General features: G+C 44.5%; 1 protein-coding gene across 1 annotated transcript in view; it reads left to right on the forward strand.

The window, feature by feature from the left end:
• Positions 1-11881, forward strand: part of LOC119171658 (monocarboxylate transporter 7) — an 84117-nt gene extending 72236 nt beyond the window's left edge. The window contains exon 5 of the mRNA XM_075890240.1: positions 11592-11881. Within this exon, the coding sequence (XP_075746355.1) occupies positions 11592-11806 (215 nt within the window). The 3' untranslated portion in view covers positions 11807-11881. The remainder of the gene's footprint in view (positions 1-11591) is intronic.
• The last annotated feature ends 138 nt before the right edge of the window (positions 11882-12019 follow it).

Here is a 12019-nt window from a genome sequence, read left to right on the forward strand (position 1 = left end):
TATGTTCAAAATACTAGCATTTAGCGCGTAGCAGTGGACGGGGAGCTAGAACTTTGATCCTATAAATAAGCGGGAATGCCTTGATCTCCGAAGCGCGATCTGTCCCAGCAAATGTGGCAACTACTGTTTCAGTAGGGACTTTCTGATTGTTTACTTGTTTGGTTCAGGGGTACACAGAAATAACACGTGCTGAAGGAAAAGTGTCCAAGACTTCTGCTGGACTTAGACTTACGTCTACCCTCCGAACCAGTTCTTTGCAGCAAGCTAGATGAGGTGAGATAAAACAGCTCACCGGATGTGAGGCAAAAGTAGTACACTTCAGCAGGTCTTGGATACAAGCCTTGTCTGGTAAACAGCATAGTATCCTTGCGCGTCCGAACTGACGAACCTCTGTTATCAGTAGGGAGTGTGGAGTGATCACATGAAGTTCCGTTTCGATTGCCTTGAGATGCTTCATACGGATGAACTCACCATTGGCCGGCACCTAAGTGACTGGAACGCTACGGCTTCCATTGCGGAGAAACAACTCTAAGGGTAGATCCTGAGGGGGAACAGAGGCTGACCAGAGGGTAGCACTCTGGCCCGGAGAAGAAACAGACATAAAAGAAGGTGAAGTTGCACTTAACAATGACTATAACGTGGCAAAGGCACAACGAGCTTCAGGCTTATTGCGAAGGTTGAGCAACAGAAAATATGGGTTACGTAGACACACCTTATTAATGATATATAAAATGTACATGCGCCCAATACTCGAATTTGGGTGTATATTATTTTCGGGTGGCCCTACGTACAAAATTAAACCGTTAGTTCTATTAGAGCGAGAAGCGTTACGGTTGTGTTTGCGACTCCCCAGGTATGTCGCTATTAATGTACTATATCAGGAAGCTCGCATACCAACTATTCTTTGCCGATTCCGTATCTTAACAGTACAAACATACTTGAAATTTTACGGCTTATCAGCGAGACGGTCTGCATATGCCTTTATTAGTGACCCCGACGCCTTCTTCCTCGCTCACTGGCCACGCTTTCGTACTCCCCAGATTATTTTTGTACAAAAGAAACTTGAAAGCATAAAGGTGGATATCAGATCGGTAATTGGAACCAAAGCATTAAATCACAATATTACGATAGAATGTGATGAAATTTTTCCCCCACTATCTAAGTTTCAATCTTCGAGTTACTTAAATGACAGGTTAGAAGACTACATAGCTCATGCGGAAATAAAGAACATAATAGCCACAGACGCTTCTGTGAATAAAGAAAAGGCAGCAGTAGGAATCGTCTCAGATTACCTCGGTTGGTCATTCTCGGTAAGACTACCAGACTTCACTCCGGTTTTCGAAGCTGAGCTCCTGGCTATTATTTTAGCGCTACGAAAACTTCCTTCAAACGAAGAGAGTGCAATGATAATTACTGATTCTCTTTCGCTGTGTACTACTCTCACAGCTTCAGAACAATCAAGAGCTCTAGCGACATTACAAACATTAGTTCCACCTCATGTGAAGTTCCTGAAGTTAGTCTGGGTCCCGGGACACTGTGGCATACGGTTGAATGAAATAGCCGATTCACTATCTCGAGCCACACTTGATGGCCCTGTGATCTCGGTACTACCAGAATCGGAACACATAGTGTCGATCAGATATAGAAAATGGGCTATTTATACGGATATTATGGAAAATATTACTAAATATACGGACTATCAGCACCTAACATACCCCTGGAAACCTCAGTGGAGTCAATCTAAAAAGTTAGAAGTTATTTTAACCAAATTTCGATGTCGTGTCCCTCCATTAAACTTTTACTTGCACAGAGCTGGTCTGGCGATATCCCCCCTGTGTCCATTCTGTGAAGAAACGGAAACAATAGAGCATTACTTTATAACATGTAAAAACTATTCATTAATTAGGAAAAGACTTTTAATTGTTCCGTTTCAAGCAGTAGGTTTAAATTTAACTGCAGATAATGTTCTAAGTTTCGGTGCCTTTAGCTTGGGACATTGCCACAGGAGCGTATTCGATGCTGTATGCAATTTCATTCGAGAATCAAAGCGCATGTCATAATAATGCCTGCTTAAATATATTTCTGAAGACACTTGTCTAACTTTGAATGAAATTTGCATATTCATTTGATTGTGACCGGGTGAGATAAGCTCGATTGTCTGGTCTACTCAAAATTTCTGTCTTCCACTGTAGTATTACCTCACCTTTTCTCTTCTTGATTCAATCTTCAATTATTTGTTTAGTTTAATATTCCTTTTTAGTTAATTATTATTTTCTATTACATCATTAGTTTTTTCATTAAGGATAAACCTTTTAATATATCTCATATAGGATACTTCTAGATTTCATGGCCAATCCCCCATAGTGGGTATGTGCCAGTGCGAAGGGGCAACAACAACAATGCATCAAAAACAGATGAGGAGCAAGACGTAGAACTAATAAAATAAAAGTACCCGCCGGCTACTTGACCGCTACCTTGAAGATGGCACAAGGGACATTGGGTCGAACTACACAAGTTGTTCACTACAACGGGAACGTCTGCTGGGCCCTTTCCGAATGACATGGTTATTCCAGTAGCCTATTTTGCTAATGTTTACCATCATTAGTTATTCACAACCTAAAACTGAGGGCGTTAATTTTGTCAATGATCAGCGTAATTATCATTGCTCCCAAATTTTGCCAGTATTAGTAATTTTCATATTTATATCATAACACAGCCTTAAACACGTTTTATTTATTTTAATATCTCAAAAATGGCCATATTATGTTTTTCTACAGTATATATTTTTCTAGGTGTACCTTCTTCTTTTCCTATCTTTCACTTAATGTTTGCATTTACATTAGTAAATGGCTTCTTGGCCTTGGTTAAAAAGACATTCCATGGTTTCTTGGCCAATTCTCCCATAGAGGGTAAGATGCAGACCAAAAGAAAAAGAAACAAGAAAACGCCCTTGGCTCGTCCTTTTTCTACTCGAATTCATTCATCTCAGGTTGCGGACGTATTCCTAAAGGACAGCACTTCGCACCACGATGCACGTCAACGCCGCGTTCGTTGCAGTCGACGAGGCACCTGCTAATGGCGCAGCAGCACAGCCTGGTAGAATCCCTCAGCGCCGGGTCCCTACCGAAAGAGTCGCTCCGGATCACACAGGTGACGGGCCAAGATTGTCGCTTGAAGGAAGCACGGCGCCCAGGAGTGATCTGCTCGGCTTCTCCGAAATAGGCAAGGATATTAACTCATATGGCACGGTTCCACGTCTCGTATAAGTAATCTTTCATTGAAGAGCACTGCCATTAAACAAGTACAATTTAAACTCAATTAATAATGAAACTCGATTCAGAGGACTCCTGAACCACCTCTGAAAATACGAAGAACCAGCGCGTTATTCTCTCCCGGTGTTTACCGTATTCGTGGCACAACTCGTGACGTTAGCTATTTGTTCAACGTGGCATCAGGAAGTGAGCTCTTGGCTGGTCGAGATACGAATTATATCTGTTTTTGGGTGCACGTTAAAGAACCCCAGGTGGCCGAAATTTCTGGAGCCCTTCACTATACGCCGTCTCTCATAATCATATGGTGGTTTTAGGACGTTAAACCCCGCATATCAATCAATTATATATGTTGTGAATTGCTGTCTACCCTTCTTTGCCATGCTGTGTCCTGCCCATTCCGCCTTGTGTCACATGACTGTCGTGCGCGATAAACTGATTTCGCTTCATTTTCCACGTTTTATGACTGCGCAAGCGCAAATAGCAACTTCTAGTCGAAAAGCAGGAAGCACTGACTAGATCAACACGTATATCTAGTGCTAGCATTCCACGTGTTTTATGAAGAGATAAGTGTCGAGGAGGAGAGAGTGCTCTTAGGAAAGGTAGTGAAGGCGAGAAAGAAACTACACTGTCTCGCCTTTGAACGTGATGTCGTTTAGGCGCCGTTTTAATTGGGACTATAGTAAAATCAAGAAAAAAGTTTGATCCTTCGAAATCTGGAAATATAATGTAGCGGCATCCGAAATCTGCAGTGCAATTTTATACGTGGCGCAAATAACATCCTACTGCGCGCCTTACAAGTTCTAGACTACAGCCCGGACACGGAGCACCCCACATCACGCTAGTACATGTGAGGTAGATGGCCTCGTGAAGGTATGACAAGACAGCAATATTGAATGACGACTAAAATGTATTCAGTGATTGCCTGAAAAGGCAGGTGGAGAGACACTGCAAGTTAGGTTACCTTTAGGTGTGCCATATTCTATGCTAATAAGCGGAAGCACTGCTATTGAGGATGCCATTTCGGTTCAAACGTTCTCTTTCGCTCGCAATGTCTGGTACAAAACGATGGATGGCTTTCAGGAAAACGAACGGATGTTGGCTCAGTTTATTACTCCTTACAGTAGGGCTTTCGCATATATTGTTAGTAGCTGAATGGTCAGGCGTTTGTTAGTAAACGCTTAGCATTTCAGATCTAACGAAAGGCATTTTGAGCATATCAGTCTCTCTACGTAACTGGCGGATTCAGTCTTTGTGCTCTCCCAGCCGTTTGAATACCTTCATATATACCAAAATAGGCATGGCATGAGAACAGCGCACAGCGATGATAAATGACTGGTCATAACGTGAAAATTATGTCCCGCAGGTCATGACAGACATGATCCAGTTACGATATTCTAGTGGTTGTTTAATTTAATTGATGTGTATGAAAAGAGTCGTGGTAACCCAAGAGCAAGTGATGAGCATGAATGAATGATAAAAGCATGAAAATAATGTCGCGATTGTTATGTATGCCATGACATACCGTGCAGGCTAAGGGTGCGCGGTAGCTGTCGTTTTAGTTTTTGATGTAGGCCAAAATTGCCATGGAATAGCAAGGACATATGATGAACACAAATTAATGATCATAGCACTAATATATTCAGGGTATTGACATCATGAAGTATATTATACGGCCATAATGTCTTAGTGGATGTTTTATTATATTGAGTGGTTCATTAGTAGCTTAATGTGGTCATACTACAACCAGATCTAGACTTACTCAAAATTGACATGTTAAAGAATATGTTAAAGATTATTTCATCTGGATTAGCTGAATCCGGGCTAAGTCAGATGGGCTTAATATGACCATAATAAGTCATCCAAGTGGCTAGACATGTTCAAATTCTTTGAAAATTCACTTCTTCAAGCTTACCTTCATCCAGATTAGCTCAATGCGGTTAGTTCCTATTTAACTTACCACAATCTGAATCATGGATGGGAAGTTTCATATAAATCTGTGTACGCGTGATTAGACGTATTCCTCACTAATACGGGATATCGATCAGTATTAATTAGTACCGACAAGTGCTGATTGGCTTGTCCAATCTTTTTTTAATTATGCCAGGATATAATTAGAATACTCTTTTGGTGGGCAAGTTTGTACAGGTCTTGATATCTACTAATTGCATGCATCGCAAAAAACAAAGACAAGGAAAAACACATAAACGACATAAACTTGCCCTGACATCCAACTGATTTACTTAAAGCATGAAGCCCGCGCTTGTGCATGCGCACATGTTACCAACAACTCAATACGCATCACGTGTGAGCATACAAAAACTGCATCTTTTCATCCATTGAATACCCACTTGGCGGAATTACACACTTTACACCACATTTCCTCATGAGAGCTGCCTCTACTACTTATAATTCCGTTATTCTTTTTGCACGCGTGGCAAAGGTCACTTGATCAGCGTGTGTATTCAATTTACCCTTGTTGCAGTGATCTGCAAGCTGTCTGTTTGAATTGCTCTTCCAGTCAAAATGTCCTCATATCCTCTGATAGTAAAACATCGGCCTGTCTGCCCAATGTACCGTTTTCCGCAGTTGAGTGGTATATTGTATACCACGTGAGTTGTGGTGTCTCGTATACTACAATTACTGAAACGATGAGCATGATTCCTCGTGTGGAATTTCTTATTTTTTTTTGCAGCATCAGGATAATTTGATTTAACTGGCACGGTGCAGAAATTACAACATTTACATCATATATGTAGGTAGTCTTCTTTAAGGGGTCGTGAAACGCTTTGTGAAATTTTTCAACAGCGTGTGTATTCAGAGTGCTCGCCGTCTATTCGATACTATGCCTCAGCTCGTTTAATCGTCTGGGCTCACTGAGTTGCTGAAATAGCGCCAGCTTGGTGTCCTTGCTCACATTCCCGTCAACTGTGCAGTGGATGTCATTTTAAGCCAGCCAAGCAAAAGTTTCTGTAGTTGACGAAACATAGGCGACGCCGCGATGTCTTCGAACTTTACTTGACTACAGTTAATAGAATCAGACGGTTTCAATTACGGCGCCATCACCACCATAACAATATCTTAACTTCACGGACACTCAGCATGGGATGGCTGACTTTTCCAAACTAAAGCGTCGTTTCCTAGAGTGGAGTCAGCTCATGAGCTTTGAGCCGTACACCGACGCACCTATGCGACTGCGAGATCATTCATTGTCAGAACAAGACAGTGGTGGCGGCGACGACAACGGCGAAGAAGCCTGCGCCCTGGAATCGCATGGTATTGAGACCACATGGAAGAACCTCTGCTTATGGAAGCAACAACCACGACCCTCTAGCTAATGTGCCCATACTATCGAGGTCATCGCCGTTGATAGCTCGAAGCCACACTGCGCAGTGGCTCGCTAGGAAGCTTGGGAAAGTGAACGTTGTTCGCACTTCGATAAGTTGAGCGAGGCTGTCTGCCGACGCACACGGTTGACATAGCGAAGACTGAGCCACCCAGAACACGTTGTAGTGCACGACCTGACGCTGCACTGGCTGCACCCATCAAGCCGAGACAACCGCCTAGAAGGCAAGGATACACATGCGACAGAGCCAGGACGTTCTTGAAATCGGAACCAAGCAGATCACTCGGTTTAATTGCACAGGATACACCTCAGAGTGCACAAACAGCTCCATAATTTTTTCTTTGATAGATTCCTCTAAAACTATTACTTTATAGAAAAATTAAGCCAGCACTCACTTCGGGACTTCTCTCACTCTGACGTTTCACTGACGTCATATGTTAGTGCGCATGGTCACTGAGCGGCCCCAAAAACTGCAATTTCAGTCAGGCATCAATAGTTACGGACTAGATATTGTGGCGAAATACTTCTGAATCGGTATGTGTAATCCTTATTGAAGCCGGGAAATTGCAACCCGGAAGTCTATTTTCGTTTCGTGACCCCATTGAGATTGTAGGAAAATCTCCGGAAATATCACACCACCTGCTATCCTCGTCTATATTTTTCTATTAGGGGCAAAGCTCCTTATAGCGACACCCGTTCGTCCCTCGTAGTCGCAGTCTTAGTCGTAGTGTGCAACCAGTCTTACGTTTTGACCTGCAAGGTGGTGCCGGTGGGAGATTTCTCCTGTGCGTAGTTGAACAATGAAAATTCAAAGCGTGCGCGTTAACTAAAAGCCGAATTCTCCTGCCTATCATTCACTATTAGCAGCCATTGGCATGTACATTGAGCGCTATCTGACAAGAAAGGGTTGCTAGGTTATACTCGCTGGACCTAACCTCCTTGCTTTTAGAAAGGTTTAGCGAGCGTTGAGCCGCAGTGCCATGAATACAGTGAAGTATTATATGCCATGAACTCAATATGGTTAAACCTGGGAAGTTGGTACAAAGCACAAGCCGTAAGAAAGTAAAAGCCGAATTCTCCTGTCTCTCTTACCCCACTACCAGCCATTGGCATGCACATTGAGAAACTTCTGACAAGAAAGGCTTGCTAGGTTATACTGGCCGGGCGTAACCTCCTTCGTTATAAAAAGGTTTAGCGAGCGTTGAGCCGCAGTGCCATGAATACAGTGAACTACTATATACCATGAAGTCGAGGTGGTTAAAAGTGGGAAGTAGACACGAAGCGCAAGCCGTAAGAAAGTGTACGTGTGCCACCTCTCGTTTAGTCCTTGGAATGTCCACTGGATGGCAGTGCTTCTTTATCGGGAATATATTATGAAAAGATGCGAGATGGTGGTACTTGGAGTATTGAATAGATGGACGAATGGACATCCAGACAGATGCATGGACGGACTCACGGATGGCTGCACCAACGGATAGACGCATGGACGGACGCAGGGGCAGATGCATGGACGAACGCAGTGACGGACTCACAGATGTACATGCGGACGCACGAACAGACGCACGCACGGACGGGCGAATGAACGTACGGACTGTCACACAGACGGACGCATGGACGGACGGAAGCAAGAAAGAATGAACGGACAAATGCTTCGCCCTACTCTCCATCTTTCACTCCGTGGATATGCTGCCATTTTTTCGCTCATCAGATTCCTTTTTCTATGTGCCCTGAACGACACCCAATGTCGTTGTTGCATGCAAATCACATTACGCGTGCTGTGTCACAGAGACAGCAGGAAGGTGCCGCAGGACCCCTCCGGCTATACTTCGTTTCACACATCGAGTGAAACTTTGTGGAAGCTACACAAGAAGTTTGACTAGCAAAATCCGCGATTGCGCGCGTCTTGTCCTTGCCTGTCGTCATTGCTAACGCTCGTGCGATCCTAGCATGAGCTCAGGCACAATGCGTCGTGACGCACTACATACAGCGTGTGCACCCTAGCGCTACAAGTAAAACACCACCCCGCCGCGGTGGTCTAGCGGCTAAGGTACTCGGCTGCTGACCCGCAGGTCGCGGGATTGAATCCCGGCTACGGCGGCTGCATTTTAGATGGAGGCGGAAATGCTGTAGGCCGGTGTGCTCAGATTTGTGTACATGTAAAGAACCTCAAGTGGTCGAAATGTCTGAAGCCCTCCACAACAGCGTCTCTCATATGACGTCTTTCACTGGCGGATTCGGATTGGCCCACGAACTTTGCGCCGAAGCCCTCCACTCTGGCGAAGGGCAACAGAAGAGAATCTACCAATGAAACACACGCGCTCTCTCTGGAGCAAATGGCATGGTCAGAACAGAACGTGCTGCACGCGTGTCTTTTCTTGCTTGAGTGAGCACGGTGGGGGTGTGACGGTATACGCTAACAAAACGTGAGCTCCGACGTGAGGCGAAACTGACGCAACCGGCGTCCGTTGGCGCGCCAAAGTTGGCACCATTTAAAGGAACGGCGCCCTTGCGACTTCCGGTTGAATCCACCGATTTTCACAGAGCAGAAGTTGCTCCGCTGAATGGATCTCGCGGTGACAATGCTCCAGATCTGCCAATGAAACTTACAGGGAACACTCGCAATCCGCCTATGGAATGGATTTGCTGCGCATGGAGTGGAAGAAAGTATTACCAGAAGTGTTACGAATTTGCCAATGGATGACACCAATAATCATATGGTGGTTTTGAGACTTGAAACCCCACATATTATCAATAATTGAAACACCAGAAACCTAAAAAAAATTGGCATATCCCACGTACAGTGAGAATCGATGATATCCGACGCATGAATGAGAAATGTTGATATGTCACCTAAAACCAGCACAACGTTACAAGGTGGATGTTAAATGATGCTATACATGACTTTCGTGTCATGATTATCATGTTTAGTTGTGTCGTTTACTTTTGCATCTATCCACGTCACGTGATACCAAATTTAGTATATGTGGAGCTAGCGAAACGACCACTAGCGCGCTATGAGCGTGGTATGTTGTCATGTTCTTACATGACACGCGTGTCAGGTTTATCATGTTTGCACCAGTCATATACCGCCGTCATAAATTTACGTCACGTACGTAACACCAAATTTGGTATATGTGGAGCTAGCAAAATGGCCCGAGCGCATCATGAAGAACCCAATATACTCCAATGTAGCGGTGACGCGCGCGCACGCTGGGCACAGCGACGTTATACACGTCAGCAAAACACGAGCACTCTATAGTCTGGCGCTAGGCACGGCCAGCGTCCATCGGCGTGGCCCGACGGCAACCGGCGCTAAATAGGACATGCTGCATTTCACACCGGTGCGTTGCCCAGAGAACACTGCGTCTCCCTCTTTTCGTGACGGTGGAATGCCTTATAAGTGTGGCAGCTTGGGCTAGTTGGTATGGCATGAGGATAGTTAGAGCGCGAGAACATAACGACGACACAAAGACAAGAAGGACACGAAGAACACGAGTGCTCGTGTCCTTCGTGTCCTTCTTGTCTCTGTGTCGTCGTTTTGTTCTCGCGCTATAACTATCGTGGTGGAATGCCGGACGCGCTGACGCACGCATGCGTCAAAGCAACACAGCGCGGCGCGCGCCTGCGAGTATATGGCAGGACCGGTGCCTGGCGTGGCAACACCGACTTGACCCGACGAAAGGAACGCCGGTGAGCACACGCACCGCGTCACGTCAAAATGTATTGGTGCTATGACTGAGGCATGTAGTCATGTTCTCACATGACACGCATCTCATGATTATCACGTTTTCACCAGTCACATACCTTCGTCATCCATTGACGTCACGTAATACAAAATTTGGCGTATGTAAAGCTAGCGAAACGAGCGCGAGCGCATCACGAGCGTAGCATGTAGTCATGTAGTTACATGACACGCATATCATGTTTATCATGTTTGCACCAGTATCATACTTTCGTCATCTATTCACCTCCCGTAATACGAAATCTCGTATAAGTGAAGCTCGCGAAACGGCCGCCAGCGCATCATAAGCGTAGCATGTAGTCATATTGTTACATGAGACGCATATTATGAGTGTCATATTTGCACCAGTCACATACCCTCGTCATCCATTCGCGTACATACTAAATTTGGCATATGTGACGCCAGCGAAACGGCCGCGAGCGAATCATGAGCGTGGCATGTAGTCATGTTGTTACATGACACGCATGTTATGATTTTCATGTTTTGGTCTGTCGCTTCTGTTCGCCATGCAATTATTTCATACCATATCGGCTTTGGGGCTTACCATGTCAACGAAACCACTGCAAGAGCTGCAGCACTACAAAATGTAAATCATGACATTCATAACATCTATTTCATAATTTTCTTGTTGTGACTTGTCAAATATGTTCTTCACACAGTCATGTTATGCCATACCAAGTTTGGTACCGATACCATTATTGAAGCGGCCAGGAGAGCTACAAGTCGTAGGCGGCAAGATAGATAGATAGATAGATAGATAGATAGATAGATAGATAGATAGATAGATAGATAGATAGATAGTTAGATAGATAGATAGATAGAAAGATAGATATATAGATAGATAGATAGATAGATAGATAGATAGATAGATAGATAGATAGATAGATAGATAGATAGATAGATAGATAGATAGATAGATAGATAGATAGATAGATAGATAGATAGATAGATAGATAGATAGATAGATAGATAGATAGATGATACGCGCCAAGTCACTGAAGTTCGATAAGAAATGCTCCACATTTAAAAAGGCCGACTCATAGGTGAAGGCATGATGAAGTGTGTTTATGTAAATAGAATCCTAAATGTGTTACTCAGGCTAAAAAGTAAAACAAACATCTTGCGGTTGGCAAAGCCATAAGATGTTTCTTGGTGCGAACGCATCTACTGTAAGAAGCCTGGCTGGCCTCCACAGTGTATGCACCTGACAAATTGTCTTGCGACTGCCCTGCAGGAGACGGCGATTGCCTCCATCCAGCCGAAGAGAACCGTCGCAACGTGATCCTTCGCACGGTGAACCGCTACGCGTTGACCTTCTTCCAGCTGCTGGTCATCATTATCGCCGCCTCCGTTTTCCTCTTGCTGCTCGTTGACTGGCCCCATGCGAAGCACTGTTCGGAAGAGCAAGGCGGCAACTGCAGCCAGGATGCGTGGGCCCTCGCGGAGTGAACTTCCGGTCACATGCAGCGCTTCGCGAGCTGCAGTACTGCTACTGCTTTTCTTTTAATTCTTGCTGAAAATATAATAATACGACGAATGAAACCTTGATATTTTTCGAGGACCTTAAGCAGAGCGCCGGAGGAGCCTCGAAACAGGCTTTCTTGCTGGCTGACAACTGATTGGCGCGAGACCAACAGCTTGCGGGTGCTTCATACACAGATA

Source organism: Rhipicephalus microplus, chromosome 3 (genome assembly GCF_043290135.1).
Source record: "Rhipicephalus microplus isolate Deutch F79 chromosome 3, USDA_Rmic, whole genome shotgun sequence".
Taxonomy (NCBI): domain Eukaryota; kingdom Metazoa; phylum Arthropoda; class Arachnida; order Ixodida; family Ixodidae; genus Rhipicephalus; species Rhipicephalus microplus.